Raw genomic sequence first — 23,345 nt, forward strand, 5'->3', positions numbered from 1 at the left:
ATGGGGAACTGGAATTTCTGCTGCACATTCCAGCCATTTTGGTTTGCCATGTAGATTTGCAATAGTGTGGGGTCTTTTCTGGTTTCCCTTTTGATCTTCGCTGCTGTAATAGGGAGACTTTCAATTTGCATTATGGAGAATGCATCAAGAGGAGTGTCCTCTTTTGTAAATTTTTCAGGGATTTCCTTTTCCAAGGGTAAACAGGATAATCCATCGGCATTTCCATGATTAGTTGTCCTCTTGAATTCGAATTTATAATTGTGTCCTCTAAGAAACAGAGCTCGTCTCTGTATTTGTGCTGCTGCTGTTAGTGGAACTCCCTGCTGTGGATTGAAAATGGACACGAGTGTTTGATGATCAGTAATGAGGGTAAACTCTTTCTTATACAAATACTGGTTGAAACGTTTTACACACCAAACCAGATTCAAGGCCTCTCTGTCAATTTGTGCATAATTTTCCTCTGTACCTGTAAGGGAAGATGATGCAAAGGCTGTGGGGCGTTCACTTCCATAACGTGACATAACTGCACCTATACCATATGGCGAGGCATCGCAGGCAAGCTTCACTGGACGATGTGGATCATAATGTGTGAGTACAGTGTCTGATGTCACCATTTCCTTTGTCTTTTTGAAAACACCTCACACTGCTTTATCCATTGCCATTTCTTCCTGATCTGTAGTAATGAGTTCAAGGGGTGGAGCACAGTAGCAAGGATGGGCAGCGACCCATTACAGTAATTGACAAATCCTAAAATTGACCACAACTGTGACACATCCTTTGGCCTTGAAGTATCCACCAGTGCTTGAATTTTTTCAGCATACTTATGTATTCTTTGTGTGTCAATAGTGTGATCACAGTAACTGATGTTTGGTTAAAAAAAATTACACTTGCCACATCATGCTCTGAGCCCATAATCTTCTAATCTTTTGAACACTGTCTAGAGGTTTTGGAGATGTTCCTTGTCATCCTCACTAGTAACACTGTGTCCATAGCTTTCTGCCAAAGCGCAGGTGCAGATGTCACACCAAAAATAAGTCTATTACAGTGATAAAACCCTTTGTGAGTGTTTATGGTGAGAAACACTTTGGTCTCTTCTTCCATTTCCTTCTGTAGGTAGGCCTCAGCTAAATCCACTTTGCTGAAGTGTTTCCTTCCAGAAAAGTTTGCAAAGGTATCTTCTATCCTGGACAGAGAGTATTCATCTACTTTCAGTACTGAGTTGATGATGACCTTAAAATCACCACAGATCCTGACAGACCCATTCTTCTTGCCTACTGGGACCACTGGCATTGCCCATGGGCTCCACTCAACCTTGGAAAGAATTCCTTCAATCTCCATGCGATCCAGTTCACTGGCTACTTTGTCACAGATAGTCTCAGGGACCAAAAGGCTTTGTAAGTCTTTGGTGTGCCATTTTCATTTAGCACTATTTTACCCTTGATATGTTTGAGTTTCCAATGCCATCCTTGAACAGTGTTGTAGCATCATCCAGTACCTTTCTTAATTTGCTTTCAGTTGACTCTATTGCAGGGGATGTGGCATTCAAATGGTGGAGAGATCTCTAATGAAATTGTGGTTGTCTCAACCAATCACGGCCGCACAATGCTGGCCCTCCTGTTTTTACCACATGCAAGCACAAGTAGCTTGTTGTTTGTTGTATTTCACTGTTACGAATGTCATTCCCACAGAAGTTATCTTTCTCCAGTATAAGTTCTTGGATATCTGCAGACTTCAGCATCTTTGAAATGCCATTCAAACTCATTTTGTGCAATGACTGAAACAGCCAAGTCAGTGTGCATTTCCATTTTAATTAATTTGCCATTCTCTTTTGGTATAAGCCATATTGCTTGTCTGAAGGGTTTCGGCCCAAAACATCGATTTTACTCTATTTCATTGATGCTGCCTGGCCTGCTGAGTTCTTCTAGCATTTTGTGTGTGTTGCCTGTCTTTTGTTAGTTTTCACAATGTAAATCTTCAGGCCACTCTGTTCTGTATCACTCTCATCATTATCAGATTTTTCATCAATAGCATGCGGATTTCTGTTTTTTAAAAAAAAAATTATCATTATTACTCCTTACTGTTAACGGACCAGTGGCCATACTTGTTGCTTGTTAATTTTGTCTGTTTTCTACCTTTTTTTAAACTTGCACGTCTCCCTCCCCTTAAGAATTAAAAAAAAAACATGCTACACTTCAACAGAGTCGTCTCGGGTTCATCTTAATACTTCCTTGTTGCCACTGTTATGTTCTGTAACTCCAGAAACAAACCTAATTGAAAGAAAAACATGGGAATCTGGAATACTTGTCTACTTCGTTTTCTTTAGTGGGGTGCTCACATATGCCATTCACGAACATGCTGTATAACCCATAGTGAATTATGTAAACAAACAAAGAATGCTTAATCAAGCAAAATACGTACAATACTAGTCAAATATTACTGAAATATTGAATACACTACAACCTGAAATAATACCTTCTAGCCACCCCACTAGGAATAGGGTTCCCCTGGTCCTCACCTACCACCCCACCAGCCTCCGGGTCCAACATATAATTCTCCGTAACTTCCGCCACCTCCAACGGGATCCCACCACTAAGCACATCTTTCCCTCCCTCCCCCCTGCTTTCCGCAGGGATCACTCCCTACGCGACTCCCTTGTCCATTCGTCCCCCCCATCCCTCCCCACTGATCTCCCTCCTGGCACTTAACCGTGTAAGCGGAACAAGTGCTACACATGCCCTTACACTTCCTCCCTTACCACCATTCAGGGCCCCAAACAGTCCTTCCAGGTGAGGCAACACTTCACCTGTGAGTCAGCTGGGGTGATATACTGCGCCCGGTGCTCCCGATGTGGCCTTTTATATATTGGCGAGACCTGACGCAGACTGGGAGACCGCTTTGCTGAACATCTACGCTCTGTCCGCCAGAGAAAGCAGGATCTCCCAGTGGCCACACATTTTAATTCCACATCCCATTTCCATTCTGACATGTCTATCCACGGCCTCCTCTACTGTAAAGGTGAAGCCACACTCAGGTTGGAGGAACAACACCTTATATTCCGTCTGGGTAGCCTCCAACCTGATGGCATGAACATCGACTTCTCTAACTTCTGCTAATGCCCCACCTCCCCCTCGTACCCCATCTGTTATTTATTTTTATGCACACATTCTTTCTCTCACTCTCCTTTTTCTCCCTCTGTCCCTCTGACTATACCCCTTGCCCATCCTCTGGGTTCCCCCCCCCTCTGTCTTTCTCCCCGGACCTCCTGTCCCATGATCCTCTCATGTCCCCTTTGCCAATCACCTGTCCAGCTCTTGGCTCCATCCCTTCCCCTCCTGTCTTCTCCTATCATTTTGGATCTCCCCCTCCCCCTCCAACTTTCAAATCTCTTACTCACTCTTCCTTCAGTTAGTCCTGATGAAGGGTCTCGGCCTGAAACGTCGACTGCACCTCTTCCTAGAGATGCTGCCTGGCCTGCTGCGTTCACCAGCAACTTTGATGTGTGTTGCTTGAATTTCCAGCATCTGCAGAATTCCTGTTGTTTGTGTTTTTAATACCTTCTAGTATCAGAAGGATTCCTCTCTCTTTCCCCTCTTAATTAAATAATGAACTTAATTGTTTCTGTTGTCATCCTCATCCAGCATCCTTACTTCACCACAATCCATTCTGGTTTGTGGTAACATTTGCATCCCACACAAAATCCCACCCACAGAATCATCAGGCTGAGGCGTGATGCTGACTAGTAGGCAATCACTCAGATAGCCTCGAGCCATTGAGGCTATCTGGAATGAGATTCTGATGTCCACACCTGTGCATAGCAAAGGAAAGGTTGGGAGTGCAGAGCAAGTCAGATGCGGATCCTCTGCCCTCTCACTTTGTCCATAGTCTGACCATCGAGTCCATCTATGTTAAATAAATTGCTGAATTCAGGGGTTGGATAAGGTGTGCATCAGTCCCCTCTGCTCGTTTCTAGCCACAGTTTCCCCAGCATAATGCAGGACATCCTTCTCTGTATTCCCACACCTTCAGATCTTGTTTTGGGTCAGAGATTTCCCCCAAGCCTCCCCCCCCCCCCCCGCCCCCTGCTCAGCTCAAAAACATAAAAACCAGGAACAGGAGGATGCTATTCAGCGCATTGAACATCTTCCACTTTTCAGTAATATCACAGATGATCTAATCTTGCCCTTAATTCCTTTGTAGGTTAAGGTAGGTCAAGTATCTCTATTGTGACTATATCCAATGACTGCTCTCTTGGGTTGAGAATTCCAAGAAGCCACAATGTTCTGAGTAAAGAAATTCCCCTTCATGTTTTTCTCAAATCAACATCCCTCGACATTCTCTTAACACTCCCCTTCAGCGTTTTATACATTTCAATAAGATCACTTGTATGTTCCTGAATTTGTGATAATAATCTTAGCGTAGCAGTTAGTGTATCGATTAACGGCACCAGCGATCACAAAGTGGAGTTCAATTCCCGCTGCTGCCTGTAAGGAGTTGGTACGTTCTCGTCGTCGCTGTGAGGGTTTCCTCTGGGTGCTCCGGTTTCCTCTCGCATTCCAAACACATACGGTTAGAGTTAGTGAGTTGTGGGCATGCTATGTTGGTGCCAGAGGCATAGCGACACAGTCCTCACTGATTTGATTTGACGTAAAACCACGCATTTCACTGTATGTTTCAATTTACATATGACCAATAAGGTTAATCTTTATCTTTAATTTTTAACTTACTCAACCTTGCTTTATACATCAACCCTTCTGTCCCAGGAATCAAGATGGGGAACCTTTTCTGCACTGTCTGCAAATTTAAAACATCCTTTCTGAAATACGGAAGCTGATACTGTACACAGTGTTGTAGGAGATAATCTCATCAGGGTAGTTGCATCAAAGTGCCCTCCTCTTAGAATTTCTATTTCTTATTATAAAGGCAAACACTCTTATCAGCTTTCCTAATTACTAGCTGTAGCTGCATGCCACATGCATTTGAATCCCCAACATTTTGTAGTCTCAGACTGTTTAAATAATTATTAGTTTTTTTCTTCATTTAGAAATAGATAATCCCACATTTTTGCACATTATATTTCATCTCCAACTTCTTGCCCACATAATTAACTCATCTAAACCTTTCACAGGGTCATTGTGTTGTCCTCGCAAATTGCCAACCCATTATCTGTGTAACATTGGCAAATCTGGCTGCACTCTATTCAGTCCCTTTATCCAGCTTATTAATGAGGACTGGAAACAATTGAGGCTCCAGCACTGACCCCTGTGGCACCTACTGATTATTTACTGACAATCCGAAAACCAGCCATTGATCCAGCTCTATTCTCTGATGCAGTTCTTGACTCTGAGATTAGGCAAAAAAAGTAAATCAAATTATTTATTGTGTTTGTAATGAATTGAATAGTTCTTAGTATTTTGATGTTTAATTTTATTTGCTTTCATATTTGGAAATATTTATTGCATTTAATTGTTTTTAAATGCCTGAACATGGGAAAGAATTTAAAAAATGTAGAAAATCACGTTCCTTTGACATAGACTGCACCCAAAGTATTATTTTCTGCTATGAGGAAATTCCAGGGACAAGATACACTGTGAGGTCTGCAGGTAGCTCTGGCTTAGCTGTGCCTCACTGGACTTCTGCCAGGTCAGTTGGCCCTCTTTACTCTACACAGACTGGCATAGGTGGGTGGAGATTGGAGGGGGTGGAAAGTGTAGGTATTGGACAGGATCCAGCAGGACTTAGAACTTTGAACATAAAACATAGAACAGAATGGCACAGTACAGCCCCTTCTAACCCTTTCCTTTCACATAGCCCTCATTTTTTTTTCTTTCATCCATGTGTCTGTCTGTAGAACATAGAACAGTACACACATAAAATGACTTGGCCTAACTCCCACCCCCAGCCTCTCTTCCGTTGTTGGAGCAATGAGTTCTGTGAGTTGCTGTATTAGTATAAGACATTGATAAAATAAGTGGTTAAAATCATATGTCATCTTCGGTTATCACCCGCTGAAATTTGGAAAACAAATGGGCAGCGTGTATGCTTTCTCTACAGGGAAGTCAAATATTAACCGATTGATTAGGGTGTCCATGTGATATCCCCTGTAAAATAATTCTGGGTATCCATTACCCTCCAATTAATGGCTTATTTGCCATTTAACATGTTTATTTATAGTTTAATATACCATCCCTGTCTGCCAGGAAAGTCTTCAATTTCAGGCCTTGCCATCCACTCTGCCAGAAGTGAGTGAGGAGTGAGGGGGTGAACAGTGATGACTTACTCGGTTGGAAATCTTGTTGGCAGCTCTCGTATTTCTTGTCTACAACCAGTAACAATACCACCTTCCTGTTCTTGTGCATTCCTCTGTGTACGCTAACAAACTTGCGCAGCATTAATCTATTTATTGTCACCATAGCTTCTATTCACAAATGTCCTTGTTGAACTCTGACTTTAAACACAACTTGCTCTGTACTCAAAGGCTACGGGAAGAAGGCAGGAGAGTAGGGTTGAGAGGGATAATAAATCAGCCATGATCGAAGCTGGAGTAGATTCAATGGGCCGAATGGACTAATTCTGCTCCTGTGCCTCATGGTCAATCAAAGGAGGTGATTATCCTTGTCCACAGTTCCTTTGCAAACTGATATTTAAGTATTACTGTCTCCTGTAATGTTTATATTACATTTTCCTTGAAAGTTCTTAATATTACAAAGATCACACATGTGTTAGTCTGATTGATGCAACCCGCCTCCTCACTTTGAAGGTGACACCTCAATACTGTTTGCCTTCAGCAACCCCATGCGCTGCTCCATCTAGGAATTGATGTTTGACTATTAGCAAAGCAATATAGTGTGAGTGAGAAGTTAGAGCTTATCAGCATTCTGAAAAGTTATTGAATGGGTTTTACTACTTCCAAAGGGAACACAAGACACACCTGAACATCTTTGATACTTATGTAGTGACTTTTAAATCTTGACAGTCATACCACAGAGTTTAAAGAACAACGCAGAGTTAACTTCCTGCTTCTCCTTGTGTGAGTAGATTTAAGATTTCTCTCTGTTATATCTGAAAAGTCTATCACATTGCCCTCTCATCTTCATGGCAGCCGTGATAGATATTTGGGTCAATGTTTGAGCTTTGTTGGTTTGCCATGGGCTAGGAGCACACTCAAAGTCACAGAGCACTACAGCACAGAAACAGGTCTTTCAGCCCATCTGGTCTGTGCCAAACCATTATTCTGCCTAGTCTCATTGACCTACACATGCACCATAGCCCTCCCATATTTGCTGAAGGTTGACTAGAGTCTTTTAAGAGCTCGTTGTGTGTGAACCCATGGATGGAGGTGTCGGTCGTACCACTTTAGATTTTGTGGCCATAGTTCACCTTGTTATATGTAAAATTGTAACAAGCTCTGTGCTTGTGAGTAGCCCATGTGCTGTGATTGAGAGAGAACCCATGCAGGAATGTATGTGCAGGCTATCTGTTCTGCGGCCAAAGCATGCTGGTCTTTAGCAGGAAGCTGTCCATTTGAGGGTATCCAGCCCAAGATTAATTCTTTTTTTTGCAGTCCCTTATATTATAACTCATTGACCATACGTGTTTTGGGCCCTGAATTAAGGATATTCGCTATATGACAAACACTACCCCCTTTTATTACTCCTAACCACCACCTGAAAAAATACTGGTATGGTCACTTGTGTACCATGACGTGTTGTATCTGATTTGATTATGAAACCAGTCAATCAAGCTGATTTGATTATGCAGCTGCACTAAGAAACTGGTGTGATCGTGAAGCCTGTATCTTCCAGCGTTTATCTCATTGACTGTTTATATTCAGATTTGGATTTATTTATTTATATGTGCATCGAAATATACAGTGAAATGTGTCATTTACATTAATAACCATCCAAGGATGTGCTGGCGTCAGCCCACAAATGTAACCACAAACTCCAGTGCCAACATGGCATATGCCCACGATGTTCAACACATCAACAACATAACAGACAACATGAGTAGCAGCAACAACAGAACAAGACAACCGTGAAACAAGCCCCTCTCCCTCCCTCCCGCCCCCTCACACACACAAGCCTCCAATCCCAGAACAGGCTACATCCATGCCTCCAGTCCTTGGCCCCGAACTCTCAATCTTGAGGACACCGGGCCTCCACCACCAGTATCTGGCCTGGACTCTCAGACTTGCAGGCATCGGGCCTCCAACCTTGTTGTTGTTAGATCTGTCTTTTCTGTAATTAATCCTTTGATAGATTAGATTTAACAACTGCAACCTTTGAAGCTCATCTATGTAGCAGTTTAGTGCCATTTGAAGTTGCTGAGACTTTCAAATAAAGGGAGCAGGGAGAATAAGTCCCGGCTGTGTTTAAAATTCTAATCAATGTAATGAACGTTTTATGGAACAGCATTGTGTGCATCTCCAACCTGGGCACTTGGCCCTAATCATAAAATGACAAGGTATCTATATATACCAGTGTGTTGAATGGCCTGGCACCTATAGCCTTTACAAGTTTTTTACACAGATTTTTCAATCAGGTTCCAGAACTTGAACAGGTATTCAACGGAAGTGGACAAGGAAACTAGAAAGACTAAAAGCTCATCTAGTTTCAACATTGAGATCCCTCAGACCTGGCAGACAGGGCCTTAGTGCCATGTTTTAATATTTCAGTTTTTAAGACAGATCAGTGCAAAGTTCTCCCAAGGAGTCGTGAACCTGTGGAATTCTCCACTATAGAAAGCAATTGAAGTATATTCAAGAAGGAGTTAGATATATTGTTTGGGCTCAGGGGTCGGGAACTATGGGGAGAAAGCTGAAAAAGGTGCTTAATTTGAATGGTCAGTTATCATCATAATGAATTGCTTACTCCTGCTCCTATTTTCTATGCTTCTGATTGGTTAGCAGTTGAGCACATTTGAAGTACTTTTGGAAAGTTACCATAGATGAAGCCCATGTATCATAGATTCATAGAGTTGTTCAATTCAAAATGCACCCTTTTGGCCCAACTCATCCATGCCAATCAAGATGCTTATCAAACCTAATCTCATTTGCCTGCATTTGATCCATATTCCTCTCAATTTCCTTCTCCGTGTACCTGGCCAAATGTATTCAGGGGCAAGGAATGAATAAAATAATGTTTGAACTGAAAGAACAGAGCAATCTTACTTTGGTCAAGCCAACACTTCTGGTTTTAATTCCCCACTGATTACGGACATCTCTGACTTCATTTGGGAATCTCCAACCTTGTTTGCTTTATATCATGTACTCTGAAGGATTAAGCAGTAAAAACTTTGAAATATTACCATTCAGATCTTGCAGTCAACTGCGTTTATCTATTTTTATCAATTCATGCTATATTGCCGTGGTTAATCCATATTTCTTTTTAACCACAAATTTATCTGGAGCTACTCTTTGTTGTAGGCCACACAATTCCCTGGAAATTGCCATCTAGCCATGAGAGATCTATTTGTAATTCTATGCCTATCGCCTCCCTCTGGCCGCTCTCCTCGTTTCCTTTCTTCCATGCTTCACTCTCCTCATAAAAAATTTTTTTCTTCTTCAGCTATTTACCTTTTCCACCTATTACCTCCCAGCTTCTCACTTCATCCCTCCCTCCCCCACCCACCTACCTTCCCCTTCATCTGGCTTCACCCATCACCTTCTTGTACTCCTTCCCCTCCCCCACTTTCTTATTCCAGCTTCATCTCCCTTCCTTTCCAGTCCTGATGAAGGGTGTCAGCCTGAAACATTGTCTCTGTTTCTTTCCATAGATGCTGTTTGGCCTGCTGTGTTCCTCCAACATCTTGTTTGTGTTACTTTGGATTTCTAGCATCTACAGAATCTTTTGTGTTCATTCTATGTCTGTTGTGTGTTTATACTGACAGCTTCCATGGACAGCAGAGATTCTGAGGACTAGGTGTTCATTCCCTGAAATAGGAACAGCTGAATTAAATTCCTTGTCGATACTAGAAAAGGAGCACCATGGTAGAGGCCCAGTCTGACTGCCAGAGACAGTTCCAGGCAGCTGTGTCTGTCATCCAGTCCCTGCCAAAAAATGGTGAGTTCATTTTTCTTTAACATGTGGTGATGTTGCAGACAGTAAATGAGGACAATATTGTGTTTTTCTTTCCATTTATTTTCTTCCCCTTCCCTTTGCCTAATACCATTGAGATTTCTGAAAGACAAAATCCTCTCCAGTCCCACACATCAAAGTTGCCGGTGAACGCAGCAGGCCAGGCGGCATCCCTAGGAAGAGGTGCAGTCGACATTTCAGGCCGAGACCCTTCATCAGAACTAACGGAAGGTCCTGACGAAGGGTCTCGGCCTGAAACGTCGACTGCACCTCTTCCTAGAGATGCTGCCTGGCCTGCTGCGTTCACCAGCAACTTTGATGTGTGTTGCTTGAATTTCCAGCATCTGCAGAATTCCTGTTGTTTGCGTTTTTAAATCCTCTCCAGTCCCTAGCCTTGCTGACCTTTGACCACCCACTACAGGAATTTCAAGGATTGCTGCTCAATAGTTTTCAAGATTGGACAACCATTCATTCCTTAGGGTGCTGCGTGTTTGGTTTCATTTGGATTCACATTTGCTCTTCAAAGTTACTAATATACAGTATGATCTGACCAGTTTTGTTGTAGGTGCAGGTTTTTCTTTAAGAATTCTCCCTGTCTGTTTTCAAATGAGCATGTTATGGTAGGCATAAACATCTGGGAATAGTATGCGTGAAAAAAAGCAGGTATTTTCCATTGTTTCTATCCTAAACAAACAGGCTCAACCTGTTACTTACCACAGCCAAGAAACCGTCAGCCATTGTTCCCTCTAAGCTGCATGGTCGCACAGTAACTGAAATGCTCCATCGCACATAGCCTTTGTTGTCGCGCAGCTGGAAATTTCTTATGTATAATGTTAACCAACACCTCTACTACCTCAGGACATTAAAGAAATGGGCATGTCCCTGTCAACCCTTATTAAATTTGGCTTGGTATGGCAACTGTTTAGCATGTGACTGCAAGAAACTGCAGAGGGTGTGGATGCAGCTCAGCATATCATGGAAACCAGCTTCTCCTCTATGGATTCTGTCAATACTTCTTATTGCCTCAGTGAAGCAGCCAGCACAATCAAGGATACTCACCCATTGCAGACATTTTCTCTTCTCCCATCTTCCATGGGGCAGAAGATTCAAAGACTTGAAAACACGTACCACCAGGCTCAAAGACCACTTCTACCCAACTATTATCAGATGAATAAATCGTTCCCTAGTACAATAAGATGGACTTTGTTATGAGGTCCTCAATATGATTTAGCACGTTATTGTTTACCTGCACTTTCTCTGTAGCTGTTACACTTTATTTTGCATCGTTATTGCTTCACCTTGTTCTGCCTTAATGCACCATGTAAAGAATTGATCTGAGTAAACAGTAAGCAAGATAAAGCTTTTCACTATCTGTACGTGTGACAATAATAAACTAGTTCTAGTTCCAATTCCAATGTTACAATACATTCCTTTGATGACTTAGTTAGATTAAGTGATCCACATTGGAAATTCTCAGCACGAATACCAGTCCAATTGTCCTGTGATAAGTCACCATCAGCCACTGTTCCCTCTAAACTGCATGGCCGCACAGTAACTTAAATGCTCCATCGCACATAGCCTTTGTTGTTGCGCAGCTGGAAAGTTCTTTTGCATAATGTTGATATAATTTTGAAATTGTGCTAATATAATTTTGCAATCTGTTAATATGATTGTGAAAATACTTTGTAATTAATTGTGTTATTGAATATAATCCGTAAATTTTCTAAATAATAAACATACCACAACCTTTGAAACATTTTAGAACTTCAACATATTTACATTGTCAGTGTTTCAAGTTGCAACACTGTTATAAATTGTAACAATAAACACAGAATGGAAGTCGATGGCTCATTGTTAATAAACTGCCGTCCCACTGAACGCCAATGCTGTCAAAGTTTAAAAGTTTACAAAATGTGAAAGGTTTTTTTGTTGTACTGTATTTCATTATAAGACCATGAGACATACAGTAGGAGCAGAATAAGACCATTCAGCCCATTGAGTCTGCTCTACCATTTCATCATGGCTGACCCATTTTCACTCTTCATCCCATTCTCCTGCTTTCTCCCTGTAACCTTTCACTCCCTGACTAATCAAGAACCTATCAATCTCCACCTTGAATATACCCAATGACCTAGCCTCCATAGCTGCTTGTGGCAACAAATTCCACAGACTCACCACACCCTTGCTAAAGAAATTCCTCCTCATCTCCATTCTAAAAGGATGCCCATCTATTCTGATGCTGTGTCCTCTGGTCTTAGACTCTCCCACCACAGCAAACATCCTGTCTACATCCACTCTAGATTTCAATAAGATCATCCCTCATTCTTCTAAATTCCAGCAAATACAGGCCCAGAGCCATCAAACACTCCTCGTATAATAACCCTTTTATTCCTGGAATCATTCTCCTGAACCTCCTCTGAACCCGCTCCGTTGTCCATATATCCTTCCTTAGATATGGGGCCCTTCAATTAATAAATAAAATCAAAAGTATGTGTTTTCAATTTTCATTCTAAATATTCATAGTATGCATATTACAAAAAAATTTAAAGTGCCACACAGTTTTCAGGCCGTGTAAAAAATTCTTGCTCAGATCAACAGTTGGTTCACACAGCTGTAAAAGAAATTAGCGGGAACATTGCCACCAGCATATAACAACAACGATTCTGTTGTTTCAATCATCTGTCACTAGAAAGGTGCTTGTATATTGTGAAAGATTTAGGAGGACTTGCATATATTCTCACAATGTAATTCCACAGTAATTTATTATTGGTCCTCTTTGATGTTCTTTGATGCAGCTTTGGCCCCGACAGTAATTTCACATGGGCTAGTGTTTACCAATCAGGAATGCTGTACAGTCTAGGCAGAACCAACAGAAAATTTTGGGGAACTTTAGATCAAAGTGACCTACTTCCAGACTAGCTGTGATCATGATTCTTCAATCTGTAATGTTGATTTAAGGTTCAGTTTATCAAACCACACCTTTCCCTCAAAATTGCCCCTGACTTTAGGGTGACATTGGGAGATTCCATTCCATTGGTTTTAAAAGCTGTGCATTTTTTTTCAAAATAAAACTGTGCGAAAAAGTTTCGAGAAACCAGCTAGTATGTACAAGTGAAAGGAGTACCTGACTAGTATACACACAAAAAGTCGGCTGGGGTGATATACTGCGTCCAGTCCTTCCAGGTGAGGCGACACTTCACCTGTGAATCGGCTGGGGTGATATACTGCATCCGATGCTCACCATGTGGCCTTCTATATATTGGCGAGACCCGACGCAGGCTGGGAGACCGTTTTGCTGAATACTTACACTCTGTCTGCCAGAGAAAGCAAGATCTCCCAGTGGCCACACATTTTAATTCCACATCCCATTCCCATTCTGATATGTCTATCCACGGCCTCCTCTACTGTCAAGATGAAGCCACACTCAGGTTGGAGGAACAACACCTTATGTTCCGTCTGGGTAGCATCCAACCTGATGGCATGAATATTGACTTCTCTAACTTCCATTAATGCCCCTCCTCCCTTCACACCCCATCCCTTATTTGTTTATTTAATGTATTTTCCCCCTTTTGTCCTCTTTTTTTTCCCCCTCTGTCCCTCTCACTATAACTCCTTGCCTGCTCTCCACCCTCCGGGCTCCCTTCCCCCCCCTTCTCTTTCTCCCCAGGCTTCCCGTCCCATGATCCTCTCCCTTCTCCAGCCTGGTATCCCTTTTGCCAATCAACTTTCCAGCTCTTAGGTCCAACCCTCCCTTCCTGTCTTCTCCTATCATTTCGGATCTCCCTCTCCCCCTCCCACGTTCAAATCTCTTACTATTTCTTCTTTAAGTTAGTCCTGACGAATGGTCCCGGCCCGAAACGTCAACTGTACCTCTTCCTATAGATGCTGCCTGGCCTGCTGCGTTCACCAGCATTTTTTGTGTGTGTTGCTTGAATTTCCAGCATCTGCAGATTTCCTCGTGCCTGGACTAGTATAGATACTGTTTATGTTATCTACAGTAATTTCTGTTATTACCAAGTGGCAAACTGATCTTAACAAAAGTGCTGTTGTTATGTTATTAAACCCATTTTCAAATGTAAAACTGGAGCAGATTATCATTGAAAAATACATCAAGAAATATTTTGAAAGGACAGAAATATAAGCTGCATTGTCTGATTGTGCTGCTTCACAAAGGATCTGATGTTTGTAATTCCACATATGATTTTTATGAGAAACTTGAACTGTAATCTGACAAGCACAAGCATCAGTGTAATTTCAGAACTATACATGAAGCAGAAACTCTACTTCCTCTATTCATTTCAGAAGTTCTGCATTATTATAGACAGTCACTGGAGGCTGAAAGATGTTGCATACCCTGCTTTAAGTTGTTGCTTTGCAAAGAGGTCATTGATTCCGTTTGGTCACCAAAATGAAGGCATTCGCCTGACTTCACAGTTAAGAGAGTGAAGGTTTCCACCCTCCACTCCACCCAAACATATAGTAAAAGATCTGATGCATCAGGTTTATGACCTTCAGTGTAACTCGCAGCTATCTGGAAACAGTGTTTCCAAAGACCATGATGCCGATCCATAAAGCACAAATGGAAAATAAAAATTTTTCTCCTGACTTTTCAGCTGTCTGATCCATAACCATAAGGGAGATACTATTACCACAAGAATACACTCTGTCACCCATAATAACTTGAATGTCACATGTGAAGTCGTAGGGATTCTACACCAACCATAAAAAACAAATAACAGAGTATTACCTGAATAACACACAAAATGCTGGAGGAACTCAGCAGGTCAGGCAGCATCTATGGAGAGGGATAAGCAGTTGATATTTCGGGCTGAGACCCTTCATTAGGACCATGATGAAGGTCCCAATGTAAGGTCTCGGTCTGAAACATCAACTCTTTATTCTTTTCCATAGATGCTGCCTGACCTGCTGAGTTCCTGTACCATTTTGTGTGTGTTGTTCTAGATTTCCAGAACCTCTTGTGTTACAGAATATTACTTACCTGTGTTGCATGCTAACTGCTTGCATTAGACTTTGCACAACAATATAAAATTTCAATATTGATTTGAAAAGGCAAAGATACAGACAGAGTTGTGAAATAAGCAAAATTCAGTAACAATTAAAAGAAGTGTATTCTTCTTTGCATAAGTTTAATGTATTCAGTATCTCCAACTAAGAATTACAACTTAAGTTTATTTATAAAGTAGATGGTGTACAGTATGTAGCATGTTCTCATACTTTTGTACCTCTGATATCACGGTGAGCAGCCAACTAGCAGATGTCACACACAATCCTCAGGGGGAATTCCCGGCAGACATTATCTCAGTTCTGTTGCATATGCCAGCAATGCAATGGGGACTGGACTGGAAGACTTGTGATCCATGTGAAATATAAAATAAAACAGAGAACTCTCTTGAAATTTAATTTAGGAAAAAAATAACCAGACTTAGCAAAACACTCCTTCAATTTTTCATGTAGAATTAATTAAATTTGATTGATGGAGGAGGGGAGATAATTATCTTCTCATGGGGGATTCTTGAGGGCTGACTAAACTTCCACTGCCTACTGTGGAAGTTCTCTAGAGGAAACTGGGCTTCTATGTAAAACAGAAAAGAGAGTCTAGACTGGCTAGTTATGTGTAGTAATAAGTAATATTTTCTCCTGATGTAACCTGAAATTTGTGTTATAATTTGTCCGGATCAAGTGAAGCATTTGATTCAAAGAGGGGCTAAGGATGTGGAAGATAGGCTTGATCTAATTGTTTTATTTTGCTATTGGAAATGAAGTAAGTTGGTGAGTACATCATTGCAATGTCTCGGCTACATGTATTGGATTGATTTAATATCAGCATATTTAAGAATGGACAATGGAATTTAATATGCTTGTCATACCAGAGTACCACTATACTATTTCACACTGTTAAGTGGCTATAGGTGAAATTATTTAAATACAATCAATGGCTAATTTATTAGGTACATCTGTACACTGCTTGTTAATGCAAATATCTAATCAGCTAATCACATGGCAGCGACTCAAAGCATGAAAACATGCAGACATGGTCAAGAGGTTCAGTTGTTGTTCAAACCAGACAGGGGAAGAAATGTGATCTAAGTGACAGACAGGGTGGTTTGAGTGTCTCAGAGATTGCTGCTGTCCTGGGATTTTCATTTTCATGTTTCTAGAATTTATAAAGAATGGTGTTAAGACACACACACACACACACACACAATCCTGTAAGTGGCAGTTCTGTGTGTGAAGATGCCTTATTAATGGGAGAGGTCAGAGGGGAATGACCAGATTGGTTCAAGCTGACAGGAAGGTGACAGTAGCTCAAATAACCATACATTACAACAACACACATCAAAGTTGCTGGTGAACGCAGCAGGCCAGGCAGCATCTCTAGGAAGAGGTACAGTCGACATTTCAGGCCGAGACCCTTCATCAGGACTAACTGAAGGAAGAGTGAGTAAGAGATTTGAAAGTGGGAGGGGGAGGGGGAGATCCAAAATGATAGGAGAAGACAGGAGGGGGAGGGATGGAGCCAAGAGCTGGACAGGTGATTGGCAAAGGGGATATGAGAGGGTCATGGGACAGGAGGTCCGGGGAGAAAGACAAGGGGGAGGGGGGGACCCAGAGGATGGGCAAGGGGTATAGTCAGAGGGACAGAAACCCGCGATAAGGGGGATGCTGTTGTAGTCTGGCGTACTGACCTCTACCTTGCCGAGGCACAGCGACAACTCGCGGATACCTCCTTTTATTTACCCCTCGATCGTGACCCCACTAAGGAGCACCAGGCCATTGTCTCCCACACCATCACCGACTTTATCCGCTCAGGGGATCTCCCATCCACTGCTACCAACCCTATAGTTCCCACACCTCATACTTCCCGTTTCTACCTCCTACCCAAGATCCACAAACCTGCCTGTCCTGGCAGACCTATTGTCTCAGCTTGCTCCTGCCCCACCAAACTCGTTTCTGCATACCTTGACACGGTTTTATCCCCCACTTGTTCAATCCCTTCCTACCTATGTTCGTGACACTTCTCACGCTCTTAAACTTTTCGATGATTTTAAGTTCCCTGGCCCCCACTGCTTTATTTTCACCATGGATGTCCAGTCCCTATATACTTCCATCCCCCATCAGGAAGGTCTCAAAGCTCTCCGCTTCTTTTTGGATTCCAGACCTAATCAGTTCCCCTCTACCACCGCTCTGCTCCGTCTAGCGGAATTAGTCCTTACTCTTAATAATTTCTCCTTTGGGTCCTCCCACTTCCTCCAAACTAAAGGTGTAGCTATGGGCACCCGTATGGGTCCTAGCTGTGCCTGCCTTTTTGTTGGGTTTGTGGAACAATCTATGTTCTGTGCCTATTCTGGTATCTGTCCCCCACTTTTCCTTCGCTACATCGACGATTGCATTGGCGCTGCTTCCTGCACACATGCTGAGCTCATTGACTTTATGAACTTTACCTCCAACTTTCACTCTGCCCTCAAGCTTACCTGGTCCATTTCCGACACCTCCCTCCCCTTTCTAGATCTTTCTGTCTCTGTCTCTGGAGACAACTTATCCACTGATGTCTACTATAAGCCTACTGACTCTCCCAGCAATCTGGACTATTCCTCTTCTCACCCTGTCTCTTGCAAAAATGCCATTCCCTTCTTGCAATTCCTCCGTCTCCGCCGCATCTGCTCTCAGGATGAGGCTTTTCATTCCAGGACGAGGGAGATGTCCTTCTTTTTTAAAGAAAGGGGCTTCCCTTCCTCCACCATCAACTCTGCTCTCAAATGCATCTCCCCCATTTCACGTACATCTGCTCTCACTCCATCCTCCTGTCACCCCACTAGGAATAGAGTTCCCCTGGTCCTCACCTACCACCCCACCAGCCTCCAGGTCCAACATATTATTCTTCGTAACTTCCGCCACCTCCAACGGGATCCCACCACTAAGCACATCTTTCCCTCCCCCCCCCCCCCACTTTCCGCAGGGATCGCTCCCTACGTGACTCCCTTGTCCATTCGTCCCCCCCATCCCTCCCCACTGATCTCCCTCCTGGCATTTATCCTTGTAAGCAGAACAAGTGCTACACATGCCCTTACACTTCCTCCCTTACCACCATTCAGGGCCCCAGACAGTCCTTCCAGGTGAGGCGACACTTCACCTGTGAGTCGACTGGGGTGATATACTGCGTCCGGTGCTCCCGATGTGGCCTTCTATATATTGGCGAGACCCGACGCAGACTGGGAGACCGCTTTGCTGAACACCTACACACTGTCCGCCAGAGAAAGCAGGATCTCCCAGTGACCACACATTTTAATTCCAAGTCCCATTCCCATTCTGACATGTCTATCCACGGCCTCCTCTACTGTAAAGATGAGGCCACACTCAGGTTGGAGGAACAACACCTTATATTCCGTCTGGGTAGCCTCCAACCTGATGGCATGAACATTGACTTCTCTAACTTCCGCTAATGCCCCACCTCCCCCTCGTACCCCATCCGTTATTTATTTTTATACACACATTCTTTCTCTCACTCTCCTTTTTCTCCCTCTGTCCCTCTGACTATACCCCTTGCCCATCCTCTGGTTTTCCCCACCCCCCCTTGTCTTTCTCCCTAGGCCTCCTGTCTCATGATCCTCTCATATCCCTTTTGCCAATCACCTGTCCAGCTCTTGGCTCCATCCCTCCCCCTCCTGACTTCTCCTATCATTTTGGATCTCCCCCTCCCCCTCCCACTTTCAAATCTCTTACTAACTCTTCCTTCAGTTAGTCCTGACGAAGGGTCTCGGCCTGAAGCGTCGACTGTACCTCTTCCTAGAGATGCTGCCTGGCCTGCTGCGTTCACCAGCAACTTTGATGTGTGTTGCTTGAATTTCCAGCAGCTGCAGTATTCCTGTTGTATACTTTACAACAGTGGTTTGCAGAAGAGTATCTCTGAATGCACTACATGTTGATACTTGGAGTGAATGGACTACAGCAGCAGAAGACCATGATCATACACTCAGTGGCCATTTTACTAGGTACAGAAGGTACCTAATAAAGTGGCCACTGAGTGTTTGCTTCTTGAAAAATAACTATCAGTAAGATCAGAGTAAATAATTTACAATGTGGAGCCAAGATATAATCATGCTTTTAAATGTATGTGGAAGATATAAATGTGTGTAATTTGAAGACTCTATACCTCATCAAAGGCATTTGCAGGTGACCAGTCAATGTTGGCCTTTCCAGTATTGCCCGTGTCTTGTGAATGGATTTTTTTGTTAATTAACAAAGTTACTTAAAAATAGGTAGTGTTTTTGGCTTTTGAGTTTTGAAGCCTTGAAATTAATATTTAAAAATATTGACGACTAAGAACATGAAAAAGATTTTCCAATTGACCACATTCATGAATGGATGAATATTGTGCCTTGGTTCATTAATCTTTGAACTATTTTTGGTTATCAACTCGTCTGAAATAAATTAGTCCAAGCTGCCTTAAAGAAAACTCATTAAGATAGTTTCATATGTAAAGCATTCATTCGATATGTAATCAGTTGAAGGATGTATTTCATAAACATTGAAACCATGACCTAGGAATTCTCATGGATCTGCATTAATGTGCCACGCATTCTGAGGCACAGGGCGCTGTTTGGTTTGTGAGACTGTCACTGTGCTGAAAAAATATTGTAGCTAAAAATGTGTGCCTGGGAGAGGACCCCCTGAGGGGAAGGGGGATTGTAGGTGTGAGGGCTTTGGCATTAGCAGTGGATTTGAGCTGCAGTTAGCAAGGCAATTAGGTTGGTACTGAGAATGGAGGAGGGAGGAGACACCAAATAGCCTGTCAGGTGGTGATGGCCAGGTTCTAGACCTGTATCTAGAGTAGGCTGGGATTGTAAACCTGGGTTGATCCAAGGGTCGGGTCATGAACAACACTGGGGCAAACTGATAAAGCTGCTGTTTCAATGATTCAGCAGCTCCGGTTTTGTCTTTATCTCTGGTGCTGTCTGTGTGGAGCTTTCACATTCTCCCTATGACCACATGGTTTCCTCTGTGTTGTTCAACTTCCTCCCATGTCATAAAGATTGTGGATGGGCAGGTTAAGTAGCCATTGTAAATTGCCCTTTGTTGAGTAGTAGAACCTGGGGAGAATTGCTAGGAATGTTGGGAGAACAAGTTGGGAGAAATGGGGTGTATAGCTGGTTAGTACAGATTCAGTGGGATGAAGGGCCTTTTTCTGTGTTGTATGTAAACAGGTTTAGGATCTGAGTTTTAGGGGTTGGTGTCAAAGATTGCTGGGGGTGAGGAGTGGTGGTCTAGCAGAAAATTGAGTGATCAGGGAGGCCAATGCTTGGACTATGGGGTGGGGGGGGGGGGGAGGAAGATGGGTAGGGATGATGTTGAATCATTCAAAGTTCAAAGTAAATTTATTGTCAAAGTACATATATGTCACCATATACAACCCTGTGATTTGGTTTCAAACACAGTAAATCCAACAAGCACAATAGAATCAATGAAAGACTGCACTTAACAAGATGGACTTTTGTTGTCGTTGCCAGATAGGATCAGCTGGTACATTGTTCAGGTGGGTGGGGCTCAAAGGCAAGGGTAGATACATTACATTTTCAAAACATAGCTGTTGCAAGAATTCCTTATGCCTTTTGTACAATACCTAGGTTTGTTTCTTCTCGGATAATTCTTCAGTGTCAAGGATAATTGGTTTGGTAATGGTTCAGTATCATCACATGTACTGAGTTGACAGTGTTACTCTTGTCTGCGTACCCTGCAGGCAGATTATTCCATACATAAATACATCGTGATAGTACAAAAGGGAAAAAAACAGAATGCAGAATATAGTGTTACAAAGAAACTGGAATGCAGGTAGATAAAGTGCAAGGGCCATGATAGGGTAGGTTGAGAGATTAAGAGTTCATGTTTAGGGCTTAAAGGTTTCTGCACGGACTGAAAGGGCCAAGATGGCCTGTTTCCGTGCTATAATTGTTATATGTGGAGTTCATGGACGCATTTTCTGGGCACCCAGCGTGTCGAGTTGCTTCTGAGGACGTGTGTAGCAGCCTTGAGCCGGTACCGAATTTAAACGAGACCCAGCGGTGGTACGGCTTGGGGAAAGTAGCTGAGGGTGAGACCCTCTTAGTAGATGCTCCGAACCACCACGAGGGAGGGGAGTTGACCGCTGAAGACACCTCAGTGAGAGAGAGGTCGCGGCAACTGGACCCTGGCGGTGTGGAAGATGAAGGCAGCGTGTGTGTGGATGATGCGACGTGGTTTAATGTGCTGCATCTGAGGGGTGGATGTTGCCAGATCCTGAGGAGTGCGGCTGTTGAGCCGAAGATGGCCTTTACTAGTTCCCTAGGATTCTTCCGATCCGAAAAGATGCCCAAGGGCATATCCGGAGCCCCTGCATCCTTCCCGCGGGGCATGAGGAAAACCATGGGGGAAGTGAAGGTGTGTGGAGTTTTGACGTATGTGGATGACTGCCTAGAGCTTGGATTCGCCTGGGGGGACTATGAGGCGAGGCGAGTGGCTGAGCCCAGGCGACCGAAGCGAAGTGTCAAATGTGGAGGAGTTTTTGGCCGGAGGAGTTTGGTGCAATGTGAGGAAAATGACCCGACATACCAGTTGAACTTCCTGGTGTTGGGACAGACGGTGGTGGACCGGGGGATGGAAACCCAGGTCGTCAATCTGAATGAGACACAGGGAAGAGAGGGGATTTGCACCGCACTGCGGTCATATACTGACGAATTAATCCAGCGAGAAGAAACAATGACCCGCCTTCGAAGGGATCAGCAGAAACTCAAGACGTCCATTCAGAACAGATTGGAAGATTTACAAGTTGGGGAAGATCAAGGAAGTGTTCTGACTAAGGTCAACAGAAAGCCGAGAGCCCAGGGAGGGGAGTTTGACTACACTCCCGAGGAGGTAAAGAAATGGAGGACAGATCTCGGAAAAGGGAGGCGGACGCTTGAAAGGACCCTGAAGATGACAATCGTGAGTTTAAATGAAGTGGAAAAACTGAAAGTTGACCTGGAAGACGTCCTCAGGAAGAAACAACCGGAGGCTGAACATTCTTTAACTGCTGCTTTTCAAGTCAGGGTGGAAGAAGCTGGTGGGGTAACTGCGTCCCAGATTGAGATGGCCAGGAACCCTGAGTCAGAACTGCTGAGGCTGTGGCGAGAGTTGAAGGAGTCCCTGAAGAAGCTGACGTCTGGACTGCAGGAGGCTGAAGGGGTAGCCCCGGCTAAATGTTTCAGTTTGGAGAAACTCAAACAGCAGCTACCGATCGCGGGAATGAGGAAGAATACGGATTCGAAGGATGATGTGCTTTAACGCTGAGAAAGTTTGCGCTAGCAGCTTATTGTGGTTTAGAGGGTGATAAGAGGGTGCTATTAACCAATTGGGATAGTTGTTATGGTTTTGGTGTATTTGAAGATACTGTATGCGCGGGGTTTTGGGACAGAAGGCGGGAGAGCGAGACAGAGGATGGACCAGGTGCTGTGAGTCCGCTAACGGGGTCGGACCCCGAGCGGGACGTTCGGCAAGGAGACGGAGACGGACTCGGACTCGTGTGGAGCGTCTGGTCGACCACCGTTGTTGGTCCCAGGCGGCCGGTTGAGGTGGTCCGAGGGGGTCGCAGGGTGAAGAAGAAGGTCCTTGAGCTCCAACGGTTTTTGTGCACGAAGAGATTGAACTTTGATAAGTGTGGCACCTTTTATTTTCCTTTTATATTTTATTCTCTTTTAATTATATAGTTCCAGTAATATCTATAAACTGTAAATCATTTAATTGCATCTGGTGTAATGTCTGTTATTTGGGCGGGGTGGGGTACCTCACACAGCATCCACACAAACGAATTACCCAGTTTGGCGGGGCCGAGGCTGTTTCCCTAGACGACAGCGAGCCGAGCGACCCTGAGGGTGGCCAGGGGGCTACATATGGTTATATGGTTTGTTCAATAGTCTTGTACTATCCATCAAGAAAGGATAAATGGCCTCTGAGCAAAACACACACAGAATGCTGGAGGAACTCAGCGGGTCAGGCAGCACCAATAGAGGGAAATGAACAGTTGAAGTTTCGGGCCGAGACCATTCATCAGGTCATCAGGACTGGAAAGGATGGGGGCAGAAGCTGCAGAATGTCTTGTGTTTCTTACAGCTGTGGGTTAGAGATTGTTCTTGAGCCTTGTGCTATTTGTTCTCAAACTTTTGTATCTTCTGCCTAATGGGGGCAGGGATGGGGGGAATAAGAAAGAATGATGGGCTGGGAGGGATCCTTGATTTTATT

The 23,345-nt window shown here is 43.5% G+C and overlaps 1 protein-coding gene across 6 annotated transcripts in view; it reads left to right on the forward strand.

Moving 5' to 3' along the window:
• Positions 1-293: 293 nt before the first annotated feature.
• Positions 294-23,345, forward strand: part of LOC140191900 (acyl-CoA-binding domain-containing protein 4-like) — a 107,632-nt gene continuing 84,580 nt past the window's right edge. For 2 of the 6 annotated variants that reach the window (XM_072249743.1, XM_072249744.1), the window contains exons 1-3: positions 294-369; positions 474-588; positions 9,889-10,061. In XM_072249743.1, the coding sequence (XP_072105844.1) occupies positions 9,986-10,061 (76 nt within the window). In that variant the 5' untranslated portion in view covers positions 294-369; positions 474-588; positions 9,889-9,985. Of the gene's footprint in view, positions 370-473; positions 589-9,888; positions 10,062-23,345 lie in introns of those variants that run through there. The other 4 variants (XR_011883955.1, XM_072249741.1, XM_072249742.1 and 1 more) reach the window with 3 other exon arrangements.

Source organism: Mobula birostris, chromosome X (assembly GCF_030028105.1).
Source record: "Mobula birostris isolate sMobBir1 chromosome X, sMobBir1.hap1, whole genome shotgun sequence".
In the NCBI taxonomy this organism is placed as follows: domain Eukaryota; kingdom Metazoa; phylum Chordata; class Chondrichthyes; order Myliobatiformes; family Myliobatidae; genus Mobula; species Mobula birostris.